The following is a 25,020-nucleotide window of genomic DNA, read 5'->3' as shown; positions in this document are numbered from 1 at the left end:
CTTTCAATATTTACACCTGTGCTTTTCCTATTGTGACAAATGTCAAATATCTTCTGCTCCTAGTGTATAAATGACATGCGCGCATCACTCAGCAAGACGGTAACAGTTAGCTGACCAAATACAATGGTTGGTTAGTTAATGAGCTGATTTTAGGTAAACAGATGTAGCCAAGAAATATCAATTTCAAAATAATAAATGTTCTGCTCGCCAGTTTTTTCATTGCAGCGACAAATGTCACATGTTAAACCAGCATGTGAGCTTAAACAAACCTATACGCTGAAAGAGGGATGTCAAACACAAGAGCTCCTTTGTGCTCATCATCCATGTGAACAGAAGAGGACCTGATTGAGGACTACCCTCCCATGAGTTATGCTCCCAGTGGGACAGAACTAAAAAACATTTTCTTTCTCTCTATCTCCACTACAGGCGCACACACACAGAGAGACACACACACACACTGATGCCGGATACTCCCAGGAAACTGGATCCGTTTATAACTGCTCACATGAAACAGTCACATTCCACTACAGTACATAATCACACACGCACGCACACACACACACACACACACACACACACACACACACAGACGACACAGAAGCCACAGGGGGTTCTCTCTGTCATCTTTACTCTACACATTAACCACTGCTTTGTCAAAATATTCACCAACAGTGTCACAGTGAACTTTCTGACTCCTCGTAAACACACTCCACGTCCAAGAGGTTTGACTTGACTTCAGGGAACTAATAACGATCTGGGATACAGATCAAGGTTAGACCAACAAACCACCCAAGGCTCAATACTGCAAACAGAATTTACAGTAAAAGACAACACTTATTCAACTATTCAGCCCAAGCGCTGTTGGTTTCCCGCAGGAGCCTCATATTACCAAATATTGATATCAGCTGCTAAAATGCATAAAGTGGTTTTAAACTCGCTGGTCAACCCAAACCACTGGAAACACATTGTGAAATTTCAAATACATACAGGGTCGCCTGCAGGGCTCAATCTCTGAAAAACATTTTGTCGGCAGAAAACCGTCAATAATAATGAAGTGCGAACAAACAGCCACACAGTCAATAACTGCCTTTGTGGCATTGTATCAGCAGTAGTGGAAGTGCTCCTTTGTTTGCTTATACTCAGGATTAAAACTGACTTATTTCCTAATGGCCTTACACTCCTGTGCACCATGTGTTTGGACTGGGTTAATATCAATGGTCTATTTGAACAGGGGCTGGTGAGCAGTGGGACATTTAGTTAATGTGTACTCATGGGTGAAGTCAGGGAGGAAAGAAAAGGTTTAAATGGCACAGAGAGTGCTTTGCAAGAGCTGGGTGTGTACTGTCTTCTGAGAGAACGAGAGACCGTTTCAGACTTGGCGGCGGCGGGGGGGGGGGGGGTATGAGAGCACAAGGAGCGGGATGAGACAGCAAACTGAAACGGAAGATGATAGCATGAATAAAGAAAGAGAGAGGGAGCTGCCAGTGAACTTCAGGATAGCGAGAGAAAATGGAAAAAAAAAAAAGGGAGAGAAGAAAAGAGACCCCCTGTTTCAACCCTGCCCGATTCCCTCTCGCTCTCTCCTTATATGGCAGTGTTGTGTGTGTGTGTGTGTGTGTGTGTGTGTGTGTGTGTGTGTGTGTGTGTGTGTGTGTGTGTGTGTGAGATACGGGCTCAATCCCAGAGTTGCTCTCAGTGGGAGCGATTAGATCAGCAAGCGCACGCTGACTAAACTCAAACTAAAGGTTCCTTGCCTTGCCATTTGTACACGGCTGCCCAGTTTTACTGCTTTCCTTAAGTCCTCACCCCACAATCCACTCTGAAGCACTGTAACAATGTCTATGGTTTTCAATGCACACTTAATAAAAAGTATGTTAACATTAATTTAAACTGCCAGGATCTAATTAATGTGGTAGATATGAATGAAGTTCATTCTTTAACAAAAGCTCAAAAGAAATCTGGACATTTTTCAACATGGCAGAAAAAATGAGATTTTTCTCCTCAGTCCCTCGGGCAACAAAAGTCATAATTCAAGAACATTTAGGAAAACTAAATTTAAATATTTGAGAGGCAGTGAAAAGGGCGAGGAGGAGGAAGAGAGAGGAGAGAACAGAGAAAGAAAAAAAAAAGAACAGAGATTACATCACAATTTATGGCTACGGCTCCTCAGAGGGGACAAAAATAACCCCTGGGATCTGTGCCTCAGAATGGAAGGAAACATAAGAACCCAGAATCCTCTCATTCTTTCTTTTCCTCTCTTTTTTTTAATTTCATCTTTCCCTCCCTCCTTGTTGCACCAGTCTGCTTCCCAGAATGTTCTGGCCTGATCCCAAATCACTGGAATGCATGAATCCAGGTAGCATGTCTGCATGAACACACACACACACACACACACACACACACACACACACACACACACACACACACACACACACACACACACCCCCAATATCTCCATCCACACATACTGTACATGGAGGAATGTACTGCAGGCCACATGTAAATATACAACTATCAGTGCAGACGTAAACCTTGAAATGAAATGTGGGAAAGCTGGGAAGACACTGTGCACTTTTATTAATCTCGTTCATTGCGCTTTAACTCATGCTTCATGCTTTCATCGTCCTTTCAGCGCAACTAAAAATGCATGGCTACTGTATTTACGTGGCCCCAAAGCTTCTCACACTGGAAGTTACATGTAAATAAAATCCAATATTAGCAGTGATTAAATTTCTTGAATCCATCCAATCGTCCATTTGCAGGATTAATCAGGTATGGCAAAATATCATATCAAACAACATCTGAAATTTAGCCTCATTCTGAATTTACTCTAGGGCCCCTAATTCAGGGGTTAAAATGTGTCTTAATGTGTATAGTCTGCGTACCTACCACAGATTCCACTTTCTGTAATGCCTAACACTCCTCGCAGCCTCGAGCAGAGGTAGAGAGTGAAGGAGAAAAGGACAGTATGATTTCTGATGTCATGCTGTCATCAAGTAAACCATTAAATCACAAAAAATGTGCTAACAAGAAATGCTATGTGTATTTTTAGACCATTTTTTTGCACGTGTCCTGTGATGAAGACTGCCTGAGCATAGATGAGGTATTTATATCATAACAAAAAACTTCAGACTGATCATAAGAGGAGAGAGTAGAGGGGGAAAAAAACAAGGTAGTCAACAAAAATGGTGGCGACAAAAATTCCCTTTTCTGCTTGAGGGAAAAGACAGACTCCTCCCTTCCCTCATCTCCTCTCATGCCATCCTCCTCCCTCTCCCTCTTATCTTGTCATTCTGCTTTCCCTCCCCATCATGTCATTCCCATCTCACATGGAGAGAGAGAGAGAGAGAGAGAGAGAGAGAGAGAGAGAGAGAGAGAAGAGAGAGAGAGAGAGAGAGAGAGAGAGAGAGAGAGAGAGAGAGAGAGAGAGAGAGAGAGAGAGAGAGAGAGAGAGAGAGAGAGAGAGAGAGAGAGAGAGAGAGAGGGGGAGGAAGAAAAGTTTGTTTTTCCGGAGAGGACAACATTCCCAGGCTTGTACCATTCCTCTCCCTATTAATAGAGCACACACACATACATCCAACCCAAACACAAGCTCCTCGGTCACTGTAGTTACTGTGGATAACACAAGGCAAGTCCCATATCTTAATGTTGTAGCCCACAAAGACATGTAAATCTACAACTCTCTACAACCGACTTATGGAGCACCGCTGACAATGACAAGGGTTTAACATGATTCACACTGAGCCTTGTCCAAGCTCTTGTCATTCATTTCAATATCACCGTCATCAACTCAACATGTTTTCAAACTCACCAGTACACTGTTAAAGAATCAGTGGTCTTTTTCGTAGAAGTGGTCGTTTTTTTTGTAGCAGGACTGAAGCCTGTCATTAGGAAGATAAGAGGCTGTTAACTCTCTGTTGAGTTAATGCTTGTTGTGTTTAGCTGCCACAGAGGTGAGGCAGAGGTGAGGGATGAGAGTTTTTCAGAGCTCAGCACCTGAGGCAGTTGTCAGATTTATGGTGTACTGTGAGTCTCTACATGACAGGAGTCATGTTTAATGACCCAACGTCTCAAAGTAGAACTGGGTTTCACAGGATACTGACAAGAAAAAAGCTGAACAATCTATAATAAATACAGAACTTTACAAATGAAATCTACAGGTGGCTTCCCTGTTAAAATCTCCAAATGACATATAGCTTTTTGTAGAATTATAATTATCTGCCATAAGTATTTGAGATTGACATTTACTTATATACTTATATACGACATTCATCCACAATACACAAGATCATTGTTCAAAAGTAACCAAACTTATCTTCTTATCTTTATGTGTAACTATTGTTATCCAACTCACACTGAACAGTTTATGTTAGGAGCACAAATACTGTCAGGAGTTGCAGATCTACTCCCAGCATCATACACAAAACCTGTGTATCCATTCATCAATATGGGAACTACTTAAAAAAAAAGTTTACAAGTTTGAGAGAAATCAATTTATTATAACAAAGAACCGATGAAAATCCCTTTTATAGAAATATAACCCGCCCTTAAATGCAATATTGAGACACATTGTAATAACGGCAGGAAAGTTGAGCTATTCAGCATGTAATGTCCATCTGAAAGAGCTCATTGGTTGATTGGTTTGATTGATATCTGTTTGCTGAAATGCTTAAAATCTAAGTTTAGACATTTCTTATGTGAAATATACAATCAAATTTGTGTTATTCACAGCTGGTATTTTGGCAAATTCCTTGGAAAATCCCATAAATTCCTGTAAAATAAAAAAATAAAAAATCTGCAGACATTGCTCCTAGACAGGATATTTCTCAACCAATCACAGCAGAGTTGTGGCTGCTGCAGAATGCTCATACACTATGTGTGAAAGCATGTGTGTTTTGGTGAAATGTTCTGTTAATCAAGACGTGTTTATATTTAGATCTGCCACGCTTTGCCAGGCACACACCAGCACACTCAGTACACACACGCCCACACACTCAAGAAAGTCCAGAGAGTCTTTTATGGCTGAAGGGCTGTTCACTCTGTCAATAGGATCCAGATGTGAGCTCAGTGGGAGAGGGGGATAAAAATAGAGCGAGAGAGGTGAAGGAGACAGAAAGAAAAAGACGGAGACGGGGGTCAGAAAGAAAGCAAGAGAGACAGGCGTAGAAATAATGATCTGAGTGGGGGGAAAAGGTGAGGGATAAACATATGAGCGGGGGAAGAGATTGATGGGTCGAACAGAAAGAGATGTGAGTTTGTTTTATGGTCCCAAACTTCTTCTTTTCCTCCTTCTTCTCTTCTCTCAAACAGAAACACTAGGCCTTCTGATGTCACCACATTCCTACGGCAACACACACACACACACACACACACACACACACACACACACACACACACACACACACACACACACCCCCATCCCACACACACACACTGTCCCACACAAATGGTTGCCATGGACAACAATGAATACACATAGGGGTGACCATCATCCTTCTTAAGCCAAAAAAATAGTCCATCACTGTCTATCCTATAACAGTTACTCAAAAAAGGACACTGTCTTCTCTGCCTTATTGCTCCGACAAACACATTAAGACAGCTGCAGGATGATAGTGTGTGTGTGTGTGTTCGTGCGTGTGTGCGTGCGTGCGTGTGATGGTCAAAAAATGCCTCCCCCAAACCCACTTCCTGCCCTGCCCTCTGAATGAAGACAATTATGGTTCCTGCAAGAAGGATAACACAGAAGAAAATAGCTCCTTAAAAGGCAGGATCCATACTGTTTTCACCTCTGCACACATTTATCAAATTAAAAGCCAATACCACATGTTTTCAAAAATAAAGAATATGTTCTTCAAGTCTGTATGAAGGAGTGCCGGGCTGAAGCCATTTATTATCTTTATGGCAGCTTTGCATTATTAGAAAGTGGACAGTGACAGGCTGCCACATAGATCACAGGCTGGATAATAATAGAGTAGGTCTGCTGCAATAGACTTTTCATTCACATTAACCTGAACGGTATGCATGAAGACATCAAGTGACATCTTTTCGCATGCGAGTATGTTTCCTCAGTTTGTCACATCCAAGCCGGTTATAACTTTGAGGGACGTTTTAACAATGAAGACGTTATGGCCACACAGCTCACAGCTATACAGGTTGCTGGATGTCAAGTTACAGAAATAGCAACTCTTAAATTGCCATATTTGTTCGATCAATATGAAAAAATGTTAAGTTAAAAGTTCTGTTTGCATTTCTGTTTCTATTATACTTATATGTGTAATGTTTATCGGGTTTTTTTCTTCTCCGTTTAGACCAATCAGCATGTTGTTGAGCTTTGAGACTCAGACTTATGATCACCCATAAAAAAATGTGTTGCTTTGCAGAAAAGCTGATGTCTGCCTTTGTGGAAGCATTAACATGAGCACAGTGTAAGACAGAAAAATGAACTGAAACAAAATGGAAATTGGCCTTATAATCAAACTAAAAATAGGCCTGTTTAAAAAGTAAACAAGGGTTTCAAATAATCTCAAAATGAAAAAATGAAAAAAAGTAGGAGAAAGATGATATCAGATCAAAGGGAAGTGCAAATAAATGATCTGCTTCAAGACAAAAAACAAAAAAAAATAATCACCTGATGGCTACAAGGATGAACAACTCCCTCCAAACCTCAACAGATGGTTTCTCCCTTCAAGGTCAGATTGGGAACTATTTTTAGGAATTGGCGTCTTCTAATCATGAGTGTTTTGTCTGCCCAGCCTTCATTCACAACCTTGTAACTTTTCACTGATTGTTGTAGCTGCACTGAAATGACAAAAACCCACTAGATAATGAGACGATTCAACGGACATGTGACCGAGATGACCTGAGAATAAGGCAACAAAATCACAACGAACAGCATAGTGGGTGTGTGAAAATGTGTCAGACCCAGTGGTTTTTCTTCTCATTTCACCTGTGATTGTTGAACAATTGGTTTAGAAGTGTTACCACAGGTATGTTCTTAGGTCCCTGAATAGCAAAAATCCTGCCGTTTTCATTACACTGAAGACCAGTAACCAAGATGTAGTCCCGGCCTGACATTTTTCAGGAAAATATGTGCTCCAGTTGTGTTTAACGTGAAAGGCATCTCTTTGTGAACCTTAAAAATAATTTCTGCCCTCCTTTCACAATAACATTTCAGAACCACACAATTGAAATGCCAACTGGTGAATAAAATGTTTGAAGGGGGAAAAAGTCAAGGCCTGGTCAGAAATAAGAAGCCTATTGAGGAGTGAAGAAGGACGACATTGTTTCAGGAAAAAACGGACCCGATTACCCACAACCCCCTGGCTGTCACTGGGTGATGGGACCTTTGTGTGAGCCCTTCAAACATACCTTTGGACACACACACATGCACGCATGCATGCACGCACACACACACACACACACTGCAGATAAATGGCAATTATCATTAACCATCATCATTGCCACAGTGATTACTGCTGTTATACTTGGCAAAATTTCCACACCGCTGGACACACGTGAAAGAGACGGCCAAGGGACAGCAGGTCAGCACATGCACACACTAAAGATTCATCATTCAATGAGCTTGCTAGCAAGGCGTGGCAAGACAAATTCCTGGAAAAAGTTTGGTAGTTTCAGTTTGGACGTTAATCCTCCTATTAAAATGAGTGACTGGCATCACAGGGAATGTTTTTTTTTCGGTTGGTTCTGGTTCAAGTATTTAAAATTAACAGCAGTATTCGTGCCAAAGTTAGGTCCTGATTCAAATTAGTATCTACAACTCCACTACTGCCAGGGTGACTCTGAGCGTTAAACTTGCAAGTTTGATTCATTTTGTATCTAATGCCAGACAGGGTGTTACAGTGCAACCAAAATATTTTTGAAATACTCTTGTAATTAGCTGAGGATATCTCTTCATATCGCAGCAGTTGCATGACACCACATCTGCTCGTGACAGATTGTATATGTCTACAAGCTGTGTTTAGACCAACTAAAGTGACCAGTTACCAGAATATATAGGCATGAAGAGGGCAAACTATCCAAGCAAAGATTTGCAGATTAAGTGTTCCCTTAAAGGAAGTTCAACATTTTGGGAGATACACTTATTTGCTTTCTTTTCGAGAATTAGATAAGAAGATTGTTACCACTCTCATGTCTGAGCCGTAAATCTGAAGCAACATCCAGCAGCCAATTAACTCGACTAGAAACAAGGGGTGGTCTCTAGAATGGCTCTGTCCAAAGGTAACAAAATCCCCTGCCAGCACAGCTAAAGCTGACTAATTAACATGCTCTGTCTTTTTTATTTAACCACTAGAAAAAGCAAAGTGTAAAAATCCTCAGTTTATTCCTTTAATTCCTTATCATCTCATGACCGCTCAGATTTATCTCCTGACCCCTCGGAAGACCAACGTGCAGGTTGAAAACCTATTGGCATGGATTCAACAAGGTGTTGGAAACATTCCTTGGAGACACTGGCCCTTGTTGACATGATCATATCAACAAGGTGTTTCTGTCCACAGACATGCTGCTCACTGGATGTTTTTGGTTTTTCGCAACATTCTTCGTAAAACTCTAGAGACTGTTGTGTGTGAAAATCCCAGGAGATCAAACCAGCCCGTCTGGCACCAACAATCACGCCGCTGTCAAAGTCACTGAGATCACATTGCCTCTCCATTCTGATGTTTGATGTGAACATTGACTGAAGCTCCTGACCTGTATCTGGATGATTTTATGAATTGCACTCCTGCAACCTGATTGGCTGACTGCATGAATAAGCAGGTGTAGAGGTGCTCAGTAAGTGTACAATACGGCCTCTAAAAATACAATCTAATGGAAAAATCCACTCCTTCAATCAAACACGTTTCACAGAACTTTGATTATTACCTAAGTGTATTCTGTAATTGTTTTAAAAACCTTGCAAACACACCCTCTTGAAGTCACAGTGACACTTTCTAACTCTTTACCACTTGCAAACAAACAATATACAACAGCAGCAGAGAAATATGGGGAACTGATACTGTATGTCTGACATTGTGACTCAAGTCAAATTTAATTGCTTCTTATCACTCAAAATAAATTTTCTCACAGTCACTGAAACCCACGGTTGAGTTCACACACACACACTGATTAAACACTACACAACACACACTATGACGCATGTTTTCTGACTTTTCTCTAATCGCTGCTTTTGAAAGGTAAAATACAGTTTCGTATGAAATAATGAAAGGAGGAATTTTCACTGATTTAAAGGCTCAAAAGACACTAACTCAGTTTGATTTTGACACTGTGTTTGTATGAGCTTGTTAAAAACCTGCCATTCCACAGACTTACATCCCTGTTGGTTAGCAGCCACAACAAGGGAGTGACAGAGGAAAAGTGGAAGCACACAGACGGAGGGATGGACAGGAGCTTTAACCCCCGTTTATCTTTTCAAAAATATTATTTGGCATCAGTCGTTGAAACACAGATGCGTGTGCGAACACACACACACACACACACACACACACACACACACACACACACAGACACACACACACACACACACACACACACACACACACACACATGCATGCGCAGTCCAAGTTTTCTCGGTTGAGGTAAGGTCAACATATTTTCAGGCTGACTCAGAGTTTGGTGAAAACTCATCTTGGGACAAAACGTTTTACTTAAGTACAAAGGTTGGCAACGGCCAGAAAGATCAAGCCCCTCAATGCTCACCTGTGGGGGTGGGGGTGGGGATGGGGGTGGCGGGTAACCTGTCTTTTGGGCTTTTTGGAATTCAAAAACACAAATCAATTAGATTAGAAAAGACACACAGTCTGAGTGTTCATTGGTGATTACAGACTTGCAACTCAGTTATTATATTCTTATTATTGTACATATATTTAATCCATTAAAGCATCTTCATAAAGTCACTCGTACATATACTGCTACACGGTAATTATACTCGTCCCATGAGCAAAAGACCTATCAAAGTTAATGATTATCAATTATGAATCTCATGGACTTTAACAGCTCAAACATTCACACAAACGCTGCCAATGCAGATGTAGAAGAATATGGAGACACTGCACACGAGTGCTGTACTATTTAGAATTAAATATATTAAATATATCTAAATTGAACTGTTGTTGAACTCTGCAAGAGATGTGAGGTCTGCTTTGTTATTGAAACTCCACCCCCCAGACAGTATCCCCCAACCCTGGATCTAGTAAACTGTGGAGGTGATCTCAGCTTGTGCAGACAATTAAAAAAAAAAACAAGACCTTATAAATTCACTTAGTCCGGACTCAAACAGAAAAGAAGGCACTTGTTAAGGATTGATGAATCACCATTGTAATACATCAGTCAGTGTTACAGAATAGGAAAAATTAACATATATCTCTGTCAAGAACTATTAAACTAACTGATTAAACAGAGAATAAAAACATTTTGCGGGTTAAATCAAGTCATATTCTACTTTTGACAAATTTGTCATCCAATTGTTACCTGTTTCCTTTTTGCCCTCTATTCATCCTGTGAATAGATTGAAAGACTGGAAACTTCAGCACAACACAGTCTGAACCGTGAGGGGTGGGTAAACAGACAGTGGTCTACAGTGATGTCATCCACGTGCTGTGGATGATGTAACGGACACAATGGGGGGTGCACGATGATGAAGTTCACATGATAGGGGTGATGTCACTGACGAGCTATTGTGTTGACAGCAGCGAAGGGCTATAAACATTACAAGACTTCTCTGACCTCTGATTCAGCAGCCAACAATGTACACACACACACACACACACACACACACACACACACACACACACACACACACACACACACACACACACACACACACACACACACACACACACACACACACACACACACACACACACACACACACACACACACTTCATAATTTCCATTTTTGGTTAAATTGTAAAGATGTAATTGAAAATAAGACAACACACACCCTTTGTTGAATTAAATTTTTTGCCACAAAAATACTGCACTACTTTACTGAATCCGCCATAGCATCAGGGAAAATATCAAGAAAAGATAAATGTGACTCCCCTGAGGACTCAACAATTAGTGTTAAACTGCATCACACACACGCACACAAACACACAGAGGACCAACTCCACCTGCCTGTGAGGCTGCTTTGCCCTTCGCTGCTCCTGTCTCTCTTTTCCAATCATCTTCCTCCTCTCCCTGCGCCTTAATCCGAGATCCCAGCAGCCACTCGGGAACAGCGCTGCGACACTTCCAGCGTCTCCCGTTCCCATTTTGACGTGAGTTTCTCAACTGGCAGCTAGAGCATGATCCAAACCGGCGGACTGATGCCATATGACGGGCAAAGAAGCGGGTGAGAGGAAGGCAAGGACAGAAACAGAGAAGGGAGGAAGAAGCAAGAGTATTTCTACTGTCATGTTTCTCTGGGTGACAAAAGACAAGTAAGAGAATACGACCAAACGGCTCAGTCAACCCACAGTTAGACCGAGGCCTAGACCCTGTATAAGAGTGTGCGAGTGTCCGACCACGCTGAAAACTATGCTAAGCTACACAGTGCACGGATGACACAGTTGTACCATTGTGTGAGCGACTGTGGTAGGCGAAGGCAACACTACATGACAATCAGTCTGAGTTCACGAAGTAGGGAGATTATGAGCTCAGCATGTGCATGCATAATGCTGCAACTTGACTGTCCATTTTCTCTGCTTTTTGAGCATGTGTCTGCCAGAGTTACGGCATTTGACTGATACTATTTGACAAACTATTCTTTTGTTCTCAAAAAAACCCAACAGATAATCTGTGTGCGCTACAGTAGGGCCTTTGAGTTGTCATCCCTTGACTTCTTCTATGTATCTGGAATAGATTTTATTATTTTGTGTCATTTTCACAGTAGTAATGGCAAACTTCACAATTACACGTAGGACACCAGAGCAGCCCCGCATGAGGTGAATCATCTACTAGCTGAAAACTGGAATTCTCACATCAGACATCTTTGTGGCCACGTGGACTGCAGATGTATGACTCAGACAGAAAAAAATACAGGGGAGACCAACATGACTGAGAGAAACCCTGCCAACTCTATACCTTACTGTATATCTATGGCACACACACAAGCAATCTTTAACAGATGACCCAGTTTTCAAAGTAGCGTAAGAACCAGGTGAAACTGCAACCTATTATTTCAGTCACACACAAACAGGTTCACTTATACACACACACACTTTAGTATGTAGAAATCTGCCTGTGCACACAAAAGAGCTGAAATAGCAGCTCTGCTAGAAAGTGCTGTTTCAGAGGAGGCTTTCCTTACATAAGCAAACTGCTCTGTAATTACACTGGGTGGATCCACACAGACTGAAAGAGGAGAGAGTTAGAACGGGACAGTCAGGAGGAGAGTGACTGGGACAAGAATGAGAATGAGGTTAACAAAGAGGAAAAGGAGACAGAAGAAGAAGCTGAACAGCCCCCTGTTCACAGGTTTAAACTGACAGGACTTTCCACTGCTGAGCTACAGTGAATTTAGAAAAAAAAAAAAAAAAAAAAAAAAAAAAAAAAAAACATACAGGGTCTATCCTTAAAAGGAAAAGTTAAAGATTTTCAAAGCATATTACAACTGTCACCAACCAAGGGCAAGGACATCCAGAATTGTTTTCCCACAGAGGTTTTTTCCCCACTGTGAGAAACCAGATGGAGCCTCATGTTGTGATTTGTTTGCAGTGACGCTACATGTCAGTCGGGTTTACATGCATTTTTTTTTTTTTTTTTTTCTTCAATGTTCAAAAGCCCCTTCAAGAAACCTGGATTAATCACACACTTGCTAGGCATTGAGGATTGTAACCTAGCTTTAAAACCTTTATTAGTATTGCTTGCACAAGCTAAATATTAATTTGTTATGATTAAAGTCAAGTGTAAACTGTTTGAAACAGGGCTGAGGAAAGTTAAAGGAATAGTTTTCCACTTTAGGATACACACTTATTTGTTTTCTTGCTGTGATTTAGATGAGAATATCTGAATGTTAAATATGAAGCTACAGTCAGCAGTTAGCCTTTTAGCACAAAGATTGAAAACAGCAGAGAACAACTAACTTTAATCCATCTACGAGCATCAGTTAAGATCGAGAATTAACATGTTATATCTCCACTTTTTAAGACTTACAAAAACCAAAGTATAAAAATGGCAATTTTATGTTTAACAGGGATCATTTTGCTGCTAGCGAGTTGCTAGACTATTCGTTTGTCTGGAGTTGGAAGTTACTACATATTACCCCCTGTAAAACCACAATATTTTGTTTTTACACAGTTTTTTTTTATGGATTACACAAACAAGAGCAAGAGAGACAGAGCCAGGCCAGCTGCTTCCTCCTGTTTCTAATCTTTATGCTAAGCTAAGATAACTGGCTGCTGGCTCCAGCTATTTACAGTAGAGACATGATACTTGTTGAAGAGTCACATAACTCTACTAGGAGGAAAGTTGTGGATGGATGGACTCTTCTTCAGCAAGAAGCTTTTATATATTTTCCACACATAATACACACAGTTATCTATTGTAACCTATCAAAATTACTTCAGCATCTCTATCGGCCACTCTGTTAGGTCCATCACTAAACCACACACACACACACACACACACACACACACACACACACACACACACACACACACACACACACACACACACACACACACACACACACACACACACACACACACACACACACACACACACACACACACACACACACACACACACACACACACACACTCTCTCTTATTCAGAGGAACACAAAACATTTTTGTTGTGCCTGTCCCAAGAGCAATACACCAGGCTGTGAGTATGTGTGTGTGTGTTTGAGAGAGACAGGCAAAATATCTTGAGTGTGTGAATGTAAGTAGACGACAAGATGGCCGGAGGTACGGGACATTTCCTCTCCATAATTCTCTGCTCTCTTGGGACCTTAACTACATAGGAACAAAAACCATAGCAAAAGACACACAACACCAGGCTAAATCCCTTTGAGCTTTTAGGTACAGTTCCCTACCTCCACCAGCAATAGGTGAAGTCAACATGTCTACCATCAGAGGTTGTCCATGTGTCACTGACACCACAGATGTGTCTGCAGTGTGGCTTTTTGATCTTCTGATTCATCCCACCTTTTCCTTCTCATCTGCTGAGTCATGGAGAGACCCAACCAGAACAAACCACATCCTCATCCTTTTATCTCTCCTTCACATTTACCTCTCTCAGCATCCCTCACTTTCTGGACTTCACTTAATCTGTGTTGACCTTTCCATGTTAAAAAACAACCCTTTACCCCCACCCCACACACACTTTATCCAGTGTGTGATGTGTCCTTTCACTCCACTTTTAAGTCTGCTTTCAAAGGGGCAAGTTGCTTCCTCTCCACATCACAAAGTAAAAGGTTTGATGGTGCAATTTCTACCAGTTTTTCTTTACAGAATACAGGTGCATTAGCAGGAATTTCTGGGGCATTTTTTCCTAATTTATTTAGAATAATTGCCCAATCAGACAGTAAATGCCTCATGTAAATACCATAATCAAGGTAAAATGGCCTGTTTTTTCCAAACATGCCCACCCAGGTACCCAATACCCTGACATTTAATCATGTAAGAAAATAATCAACTCATGCAATCACTGCTACTTATGAGATTCAGACAGATGTGGACTCATTTTTGGTCATTTTAATTTATAGAGAGCAGTAGAGGAGCAGTTTCTGGCTACTTCAGTGCATTTGTGATCATGTGCTGACAGACCATTGAAAACACTTATTCACAAATGCCACATCATTTGTGTTAACATGGAGGTACCAATCTCTTCTTTCCCTGTAATATGTTTCAGACATACCTTTACACAACAGTCAAAACTAAAAGCTGCCTTTTGTTGTGGTCGTCTTTGTTGTACAGGCCAAAGAATACCAGAGTCTGCCGCTTAACATCCCTTGAAGTGAAACCTGTACCCCAACATCAATCCAGCTCACTGCTGCAATATCTACACATCTCTGTCTTTACTTTTCCTCCACAGCATGACCACATCTGGGGAGGAGTGGGGCTTGCAACAGGGGAGTGAAAGAAAAAGACTGGGCAGAGGGAAAGAATTTGATTCCATGTGGGTGGCCTGATAAAACAATGTCAGTCATAAATCTGAATCTATAAACACTGTGCTTTTAGTCCTAATCCATTTAGAGTGGAGCACAAACCAACCTTTTTGTCTGTTTCCTTCCCTCTCTGTCTCCCGTTAGCATTCCTGCTAGCATCCTCTCAAAACTGGCCTCATCAGTAAGATCAAAGCAAATTTATGGACAAAGTCTTTTGAGAAATTATTTAATGTGAGTCTGAAGTGCAGAGTGTGGCAGATGGGACACCTGCTCTTTGTTCATATGATATGCAAGAAGTACATACAGCCACATTAATACAGATATTCTCTTGAGTACAGATTATGACTGCAGCACTGATTGCAAGTACCAAAAAGTGTATGACTTAGTCTTGCTTACTTAACTTTCATCATATAAATCCTGATTTAAATAGAAAGGTTTTTTTATTTAATCAAAGTTCTTTGTGTGGCTGCTTTTATTGAGACAAACTTTAACACTGATGCATTTGAAAAGTTTGGCTTATTGTGTTGTATCAAGGAGAAAATCACTCAGTATCACTACAAGTAAAATGCCTGAAAGTATTGCTTTAGTACGAGTACGGAAGCTCAAATGATGCCATATCAAAGTATGGCCACTAATGCATGACACACATGAGAGTCTTCAGCTCTTTTGGGAAGTTTAAGACTTATGCAACAAGAGGAGAAGGAAAGATGGGCCACATTCCTGCTGCCTGCTTAAGTGAAAACGATTCAAACAGTGGGGGCAGCTCATGTACACACAACCGCACACATACACTCATTCAAGAGGAATTATAAACCATCAAATCGAGGAAAAACAATGCGTGTATCTTATCTGACTTCTTCAACAAACAGCTGCTTCAGTAATACATTACAGTACTATTTGTTTGAACCTGTCTGTTCTGCTGCTGTGAAGGAAAAACGTACACATGTTCTGTACCCGGAAAGTGTTGATTTTGCACTGACTGCACAAACTGAGCTAGTTAACACATTTTAGTGGACTGCTTGAGGAAACGGTGCACAAAAAGATGAATAGAGCCACGCAGTACTCTTTTTTTCCCCACTGGTTTTATCTTCATGTCCGGGTGACAACACTGTATTATCAATTACTGTCACTCCATATAATAATACTTTGGTAGAATTCTCCGCATTCTCACATAAAGATTTTTTACATCATATGAAAAGCACTGGGAAGACATTAATTTACATACAACTTATACTTTAAAACATAAGGAATTTTGTTCTGGTCAACCCAAAATGGTAAACCTGAGTCAAAATTAGAGTCAAAAAGTACAAATCAAACCATTTTCTAGCATCTTCTCCCATTAAGTCTCACTCCCTCACTCCCCCTCCCTCCATCGCTGTTTCATTCTTCAGCTCTCCCTCGGTTCTATTTTGATCCTGTAACTTTTTTTTTTTTTTCTAGCCAGCAAGTGTTTCCTTCCAACTCTCTTCTTTTTTTGTCCCTGTCTTTGTTTCTCTCTCTACCTGACATTTGGCTCGGCAGCCTGCTTTACACCAAGACAAACGTTATGACCTCACTTCACTGCAATGTTCCAGAGAAAGAGAGAGAGACAGTAAAACGAAGAATAAGATAACATGAAGAAGAATGCTGGAGAAATAGTATTTAAAAAAAAAAAGACAAATAGAAATGGGGTGAGAGTATGTAGTGGAAATGCAACATACTTTCAGACTTGCAAACTACAGACTGGCAAAATATTTGGATAAGGATGGGAGACAAGAAAGGGGGGGATTAGAAAAAGGCATAGGGGAAAAGAGGAGAAAAGTAAGTCTGAAACAAAGCAGAAGGTGAAACTTATGAGAGGTTTTGATGTCAGAAAACAGGAACTGCACTGTGGGTAAAATGAGCCAAACTCCTGTCTCCAGAAAAGGAAAAAGTTCCTTCCCTCTCACCTTCTTTCTTCATTTCTTTGTCCCTTCCTTACTTTCTCAGAGCTTTTTCTGTGCTCCATTTTAGTTTGGCACAGTTGTTATTACATTCAGTCCAAATCACACACACAGTCACAGTGCACCAGAGCTGCAGGGCTGCTGCTCCAAATACAGTGTGTTGGCAAAACTCTGGGCTCCAAACGTTTCAACGGGGCACTGATATATTCCAGACAAACAATATACACATGCACACGCGCACACACACACACACACACACACACACACACACACACACACACACACACACACACACACACACACACACACACACATTCAGAAAGAAAAAAGAAAGAGGAAACTAGTTTGTAATACAGACACATGCAGGCGAGACACAAATTTGCACACACCCAACACAATGCAGTGCACATACACACGCGCAAGCCGGTAGTGCTGGACATCATCAAACACTTCAGTAACCACAACAACTTCCCATTTCCCTAAACTCATTTCCTGCCTGGTACAGTCACTCACCAGCTGTTGCTACCATCACTACGGTGACAAGTAAGGACAATGGGCAAATGAGTAAAACAATCAAAAACAAATGAAGATCAATAAATCTAAATAGTTTAGTGGGACAATGTCAAAGTCAAGGAGCGGCAGGTGAAAAAAGGAATCACATATGCACCATTCGGCCTCCATACCTGAACTGATGAGTCATGATGTAATGAAACCCTGTATGTTGTGTCTGCAACCTTCTGTCCTGAGCTCAGGCAGGAAGGTAATCCCTGTGTTGTTTTTACTTTCTCCACACCCATTCAGAGTCACATCCATGACTGTATAACAACTCTGACTTCAGGCAAAGGCCTCCAGGAGAGGCCATGTTTGTGTATGTGCGCCAGGGGGTGTCTGATTAGTAAGGGTAGGTGCGTCTGGCAGTAAATGGCAAATGAGTCCTTAGAGAGAAACTTTGAGTATACAGAGAAACCTGGATGGATTACAGAACAGGCCTAACATGCGTGGGCCCAGGGGTCAAAGGGGTCAGGGGGGAGCCTGGTCATCACCTGCAAAATATCCCAGAAGAGACCAACATGGTGGGGGGCTTTTTCATGTCTGTGCCCAGGGGCCCATTGTGTCATAATTCATCCACGCATTCAAACACATATGAACAGACACATGTAATGCTCACTGCTCTGTAATAAATTACACAAGTCAGAATTCAGGAGAGCTACTGTTCACAAACCACTTAAAATAGAGTGTGTGTGTTTATATGTATTTTGGTTTTTACATACATTTAGCTGTATCTTACAAGGCTAAGCTAACTTTCTAACATACTGTAAGTTATTGTATAATGTTTATTCTAACTGTTTTGTATAACTATCATGATATTGATTGATTGTTGGTCACTGCCCTATGAGTTAACCTTTGTACTGTACACACACACACAATCTGTATCAGCTGGGTGAACTGTTTATTATATCCCCTGTCTATAATCCTGGCACAGAGACAACTGATATTGGATGAGAAAAATGAAAACAGACACACACACACACACACACACACACACACACACACACACACACACACACACACACACACACACACACACACACACACACACACACACACACACACACACACACACACACACACACACACACACACACACACACACACACACACACACACACACACAGCAGGCCTCAGTCCACTCCTTAAAGCTCTTTGTCTGAGATTTGTTTAATCAAACTAATAACATCCTCTGATGTTTGTTTAACACTGCTCAGCCTTTAATGGCTTCTGTATTGTAGTACTGCTCCCAAATGCAGTCTGAAAGTAACCATACGAGTCCTTATTCACACCACTTAATAAAAGCACAGACACAGGCATGTATTGTGTAGGTATGAGACCATAAGAGCAAACCAGATGTATGGGACAACACTGTTTTAAGACAACTAGTATTACCTAAAAACCCATCTTTCAATTATGACACTAAAAATCCATCCCAATGACAAATCACTCACCTCCATTTGTTTCACACTCAAAAGCAAAATATAAAACCACACAAAACATATTGAAACCATGCATTTTATATTTGCAGAAAATAATTCACTCACTATATCTGCCACTAAGAAAATGGGAACCTTTGACAGCAGCATTTGTTCACTGACTTCAACAACATCCAAATTGAAAATGTGTACACTACTGTGGCAGACACAGTAACACATAAGAGTTTAGAGCAGATCTTCATTTGAAGCTGAATCACCAGAGCTCAAAAAACATCATGCAACAAGAGAGCACTGAACATTCCTACCTTTGCACTCTCAATCACACATGACATTGACAATGCTAAAAGGACAGAAAACAAAATCTGAACTCACCACTCTGGGCTTGGTCCTCTGTGGGATAGGCGTGGATGGAGTGTCCTCTGTTCCCTTCTTCTGTGTTCCTGCTTCTGTAATTCCACTGGTGGTGGTCTCGCCGGGCCCCTCTGAAGCCGACCCTGAACCTCCAGCTCCATCTCTGGGTGCTGGAAGAGGCCCTGGGCCCTCAGTGTCTCTCTCAGAGCTGCTCAGTTCAAGAATATATTTCTGGGTCACATCCTCCAGAGACGGGGCCTCGTCTCCTGGAGGCTTACTTAAGGTTTGAGGCTTTGCAGTGGCTCTGACAGCGAGGCAGTCCACTTCCTTCAGTGGCTGGAGTTGTGGAGGTGGGGAAATGGGGATAAAGGTGGCGGGTTCGCTGGCATGGCGGACATGCTTGGATCTGGTTTTGGGTTTGGATTGCAGTGTGGGAGGGGGAAGAGGAGGGGTGATGTCACTGTCATCCTCCTGCCCCTCTGAACACCGTTCTGGGGGCTCAAACGGGTCCTCATGAGGGAAAAAGTGAGCCAGCCTGTTTGGACGCTTTCTGGAGGGCCGACGAATCATTCTTGGGGAAAGAACCTCAGCGAGTTTGAGGTCAAAGTTGAACTTTCTCATCTCTTCTTCTTTGTCCTCTCCACCTTCGTCTATGACATCATTATCATCATCATCATGGTTATCAGAGAGGGGGGTGCACTCTGACTGGGATCGAACCTTCTTGACTTTATTACTGCTGTTTGCATGGTGATGCGACTCTGTTGGCAATGCGTGTTTAGGCCTTGCCTCTGGCTGCCACAGTTCCTCTCTCTGCTCGCTCAGGATTGGCTCACTGCTGGAAGGTGGGATCTGGCTAGGCTGATCCAGCTCGCTGATTGGCTGAGTGCTGCTGGACTGACCTTTAAACTGAGGGTCAATCTGGGAAAGCAAAGGGGCATCACTACGGCGACTGGGGTCACTGAATGACTTCTTCTTGGGAGCTTTGCCATTGCCATGATCATCTGTCATCAGTCTGTCCATTGCACCCGGCTCAGCTACAATGCTCCTAATCACGCCACTGTAGTCACGGACAGCATCATCGCGGAGCCCGCCATCACTGTAAACTGACAAATCACTGGCCACACTGCCTTTGTACTCTGACAAGTTGGCCACAGCAGAGGCATCTGAAGCCCCTCCTCCTCCTCCTTTCACAGATAGGGATCCTAACAGGTTGCTGTCTACAGAGGAAAATTTATTATTCCCTTCTTCTGCCACAGAACAGCATCGTTGAGGCATGGGGTCACTGAGAGAGCGGTAGACTGTGGACTCCCCATTTCCAACAGCTGCTATTGTTGATTCTGCATTACTGCCATTACTGGAATCAGAGCCTGTGTTGTTATTACCAGAGGGGGAGAATTTGCGCCTTCGACGAATAGCACTTGGTGTCGCAGGACCTTCAAGTCCTCCTCCTCCTCCTCCTCCGGTGGCTGCTGACCCCTGCAACACCGCACTGTTGGTGTTGATCTCCTCACCTGTAGAGCTGACATTGTTGATTCCAGCGGTAGTGCTCATGTCCATGATAATGCTGTCACCCTCAGCCATACGGGCAGAGAGAGGCAAGGAGGGAGGTACGCTGACTTCATTCAGACGGTTTGTGCAACTCACACTGTTCTCTGTCATGTCTTCCCTCTCCTGCTTAAACCCTTCCATCTCATGGAGAGCCGACTGCTTCCATGCGGTGACAGGCTGCCCAAGCACGTCCCTAGGTATTCGAGACCCCAAATTAACCCCTGCTGACCCCATGAACGACCTCTCGGAGGGGTCACTGGGGCCCGTCTCTGGCTCTGTCACGATCCCTTCATCTGTTAAACTCGACTCATGGCCTGAAAGTTCATCCACAGAGCGGTCGTAGAACATGCTTTCCTCCGAGTCGCCCTTCAGCAAGGCTCTCTCCGTCTCTCTGCTCTGTCTCTTCGCCTTCTCCCTGTACTCTGTGCCCCTGGTGTTTAGCTTCTCCAACTGCATACTTTGTCCATCCCTCTCACTCCTCTCCCTCTCCCTGTTCTCTCTCTCCCTCTCATGTTTATCCCTGTCTTTTGTGTTCTTAAACTCAGCCTCTTGATCTGTCCTAGCCTCATCCTTAATGCTCACTCTTGCTTTATCCTTTGCCTCATTTGTTTTCTTGACCTGGAAACAATGATCCTCCAAATCATCATCAGTTCTCCTTACATCTACATCATCATCATCATCTTCTTCTTCCCTAGTACTCATCTGGCAGATATCTCGGATTACCTGCCTGGCTTCCTGCACATACCTCTCCTGCAGTGGAGTTGGCATCACTTCCCCATCATCATCATCAAATCCATAATCCCTCATTCTTTGTCCTCTCCCAACCCTAAAATCCCCCCCATCACTTTCTACTTCCCTGTCTGACACCGACACCCTCCCTCCATCTTTCTCTCCCTCCAAGTCAAGCTGCTGCTCAGAGGAGCTCCTCTTCGAGGTGGCACCTGCCAAGTAACACCTAACACCTGTTGTGGGTTTGTCTGAATAGGTGAAGGATTTTGCGCGCCGCAGAGTGGCCGTCAGGTCTTTCAGTGACGGGCGACGACCAGAAGGCAGGAGGGTCCCGCCATGAGTCCGTGACCCCATCCTGTAAACTGATGATCCCTCCACACCCCCAGATCTGTCCCCTCCACTTGTTTTCCGCACCTTGAGCTCTGACAGGTCAGATTTCAGAAAGCTTAAGAGTGTCATAGTTTCTGAGGTGATATCAGGGTTGGACATGGATATTCGGTTTTTATCATCATCATCATCTACGCCTTCCCCACTTTTTGTCCTCTTTAATACCTTGTTCTCACCACCCCTAACCCCTCCTGTAGATATCCCACCTTGTCTAGCAAGTACACTAGGTGAGGGAGTCACTATGGGTACAATCTTTGGGCGCACCCGCACAGGGTTACGGGAGAAGTTATCCCCATGGCCAAAGCTTGGGGAGCGGTACATGGTAAAATTTCCATGGTAAGTTTTACTCAGCATGGACGAGGATGCAGTTCTGCTACTGCTGCCTCCTGCTTCACCCGTGTTAAAAATCGGATTTGCTGCGCGGTTGGCGCAGCTAGCCTGGCCCTCCTCCTTCAGCGTCTCAGTGCTGGAGTACCGGCTGCTGCAACGTGAACCCCCAGGACTGGACACAAATGGGGGGATATTAACTTTTGACACTCGTGATACTCCAGGAAGTGTTGTGGACGTCCCAGGTGAGGAAATGCGCTCCCATTGCTGCACCCTGGCTCTGTTACTATGACCGCTGGGCTCTCTTGCTGAGTGGCTCCGAGATACTGTTCCTGCGAATTCTCCTCCTGTGTTTTGCTGGTGATGCCTCTCTAAGTGCTCCATTGTCAAGGCCATGTCACTGTCGCTGTCTTCTGATTCGCCGTCATGATCATCGTAATCATCACGGCCTGTTGCTAGAGCAGCTCCACTGACCTTCTTCTTCTTTCTTAGTGAGCGGCGGCGCACTGCCTCTCGACTGTGGGGGCCTAAAGAACCAGGACTGTCCTCCTCACTGCCTGAAGACCTGCCAATGCCCTTAGCACCCCACCAGCCATTTTTACTACGGGTTAAATAGCTGCCTCCTCGCTCTGTGGCACCCCTTTCTCCTCCTCTGTAGGAGAGGGAAGGAGCAGGGCCAGAGGGAACACTCCAACCGCCTCCTCCGCCTCCTCTTCTTCTCCTGGTGTGCTCCTCCTCTTCGTCTCCAGAACTAAACCTCCAGCGGGAGCTGAGGGGAGAGGCAACTCTTGCTGGGGCTCTTTGCTCAGAGGAGGGAGCTACAGTAGAGGAGGAGGAGGTAATGGCTTTATCTGGAGCTGGAGCAGAGGAAGGGGAGGAGGAGGTGGGGGCTGGCTCTCTAGAGGAGCTATGTGAGGAATGTAAACTATCCCTGGGCAGCCCGACCCCCTGTCTATCCCTTCTCTCCCTCACTGTCGGCTGCTGAAGAGAGGAGGAGCAGGAGGAGGTGTCTAAGCTCAACGATCGACTCCAAGACGAAGTAGCAGGGGGTTGAAGGTCAGGGTTGGGGTCAGATGTCAACCCTGGCGTCCCAGGGGTCTTACGGGCTGCCTCTGCCTCAGTGCTGGGACTATGAGATCTGAATGGAGATGGGTTAATCCTATGGTACTGACTACCCCCTGTGCAACTACGACTGCTACTACTGCTGCTTTGTAAAGTATTTCTGCCTGAGACTTTGTTGTAATTAGAACTTTGTGTCTCTATGTCTGCCTCTTCATCATTTGAGCAGTGCCTGTGGTAGTCTTTGGAATTAAAGTCCATACCAAAACAAAATGTCTCTTTAGAAGCACTACTTTCTCTGCTTTGTGCTCCAACTATGCATTTGTTATGCAAAGACAAGCCACTGGCATCATTAGCAGAGCTGCAAGGTAAGAGCTTGTCACTTCTATCCGAGAGCGGAGCACTCTCACTGGGGCTGAGCTCCTGTAGTTGACCTCTGCCTGCTGCTTTTATATTCTCATAAGTGTCAGTCTTCTGCTGTTCTGTAGCTTTGCCTTGTCGCTCATCAAAAAGTTGTCTAATTTTGGTGACACTGGGCCACTTGTCAGAGTGCAGGGGAATAAAGTCACTGTGGTGTGTAGAGAGATAACTTCTGTGAGATTTACAGGGTGGAGGAACCCCTCTACTAGCAACATCCTCTTCCTCATCTGTGGTCAAAGTCTTTCTGGCATCAGAGGAACATGCATTGATCTGTGAATAATCTCTCTTACCGGAGCTGCTGCTGCTGTCGGTTGATAAACGTGTAAAAATCCGCTTCTCACTTCTCCTCTCTGAGTCCGAGCCTGACAAAGAGTCAGTGCCAGAGTGTAACTTTTGCACTTTGTTGTCTGTGAGGGAGTCCGCAGTAGTAGTATCACTATCCTGGAAATATCCACCACTGCTGTCCTCGTGAAAAGATTTACGAGACAGAGACCCGTCTCTCCTGGAGCCTCTGGCCCGGGGAAGAGTGCTGCGTCCCCGCGTCACTGCTGCACCGTCTCCCGGTGAGGCTCTGCGCGTCCTGGCGGAGCCGCCACCGCCGCCGCTGTTGCTGCTGAACTTCTCAGTGAGCTGGCGAATGGATGGAGAAATAGAGGAGTGAGGAGTGGAGGAGCCTCTCTTTGGATCTGCGGTTGGGAGGCCGGCGGTGGTGGTGGCAGAGATTTTGGAAACTTTTCTTGACACACTGACATTAGTCGTCGCCAAGGGCTGTTCTGCATTGCTGGGCTCCGGGGGAAGGGCGACGCCAGCTGCCTCCAAATCCTCTGATTTGTGTTGCTGGTCCTCACTACTGTTGGCGCTCCAGGACCCCAACTTTTTGAAAGAGACGCTGCGATACACAGCCGTATTCTTCCTCTCTCTTCCTGCCATTGTTCATGTCTTTCTCTGTGAGATTTCACACACACATTTTAACTCCACGGATATTACAGATCCAAGCACCCATTTGAGCTGTGGTCCATCCCCCCCCCCCCCCGCAACCTAACAGCATGAAAACCCAACAACAATCACTCTTTAAAAAAAAACGAAAAAAAAAAAAAAAAAAAAACTTAATTGTTGGCAAAGCTTCAAACTGCAGTAAACGAGGTTAGGCGAGTGATAAAAAGTTCACATAGTAGGTGAG

The 25,020-nt window shown here is 43.5% G+C and overlaps 1 protein-coding gene across 2 annotated transcripts in view; it reads right to left on the bottom strand.

The window, feature by feature from the left end:
* Positions 1-25,020, bottom strand: part of LOC130167416 (rho guanine nucleotide exchange factor 17-like) — a 67,344-nt gene that overhangs the window by 42,053 nt on the left and 271 nt on the right. Inside the window, exon 2 of one of the 2 annotated variants that reach the window (XM_056373587.1) lies at positions 19,392-24,785. In XM_056373587.1, the coding sequence (XP_056229562.1) occupies positions 19,392-24,770 (5,379 nt within the window). In that variant the 5' untranslated portion in view covers positions 24,771-24,785. Of the gene's footprint in view, positions 1-19,391; positions 24,892-25,020 lie in introns of those variants that run through there. The other variant, XM_056373586.1, reaches the window with a different exon arrangement.

Source organism: Seriola aureovittata, chromosome 4 (genome assembly GCF_021018895.1).
Source record: "Seriola aureovittata isolate HTS-2021-v1 ecotype China chromosome 4, ASM2101889v1, whole genome shotgun sequence".
NCBI lineage: Eukaryota > Metazoa > Chordata > Actinopteri > Carangiformes > Carangidae > Seriola > Seriola aureovittata.
Note: the sequence above shows the minus strand (reverse complement) of the source record. Positions and strands in the feature narration are given on the sequence as shown.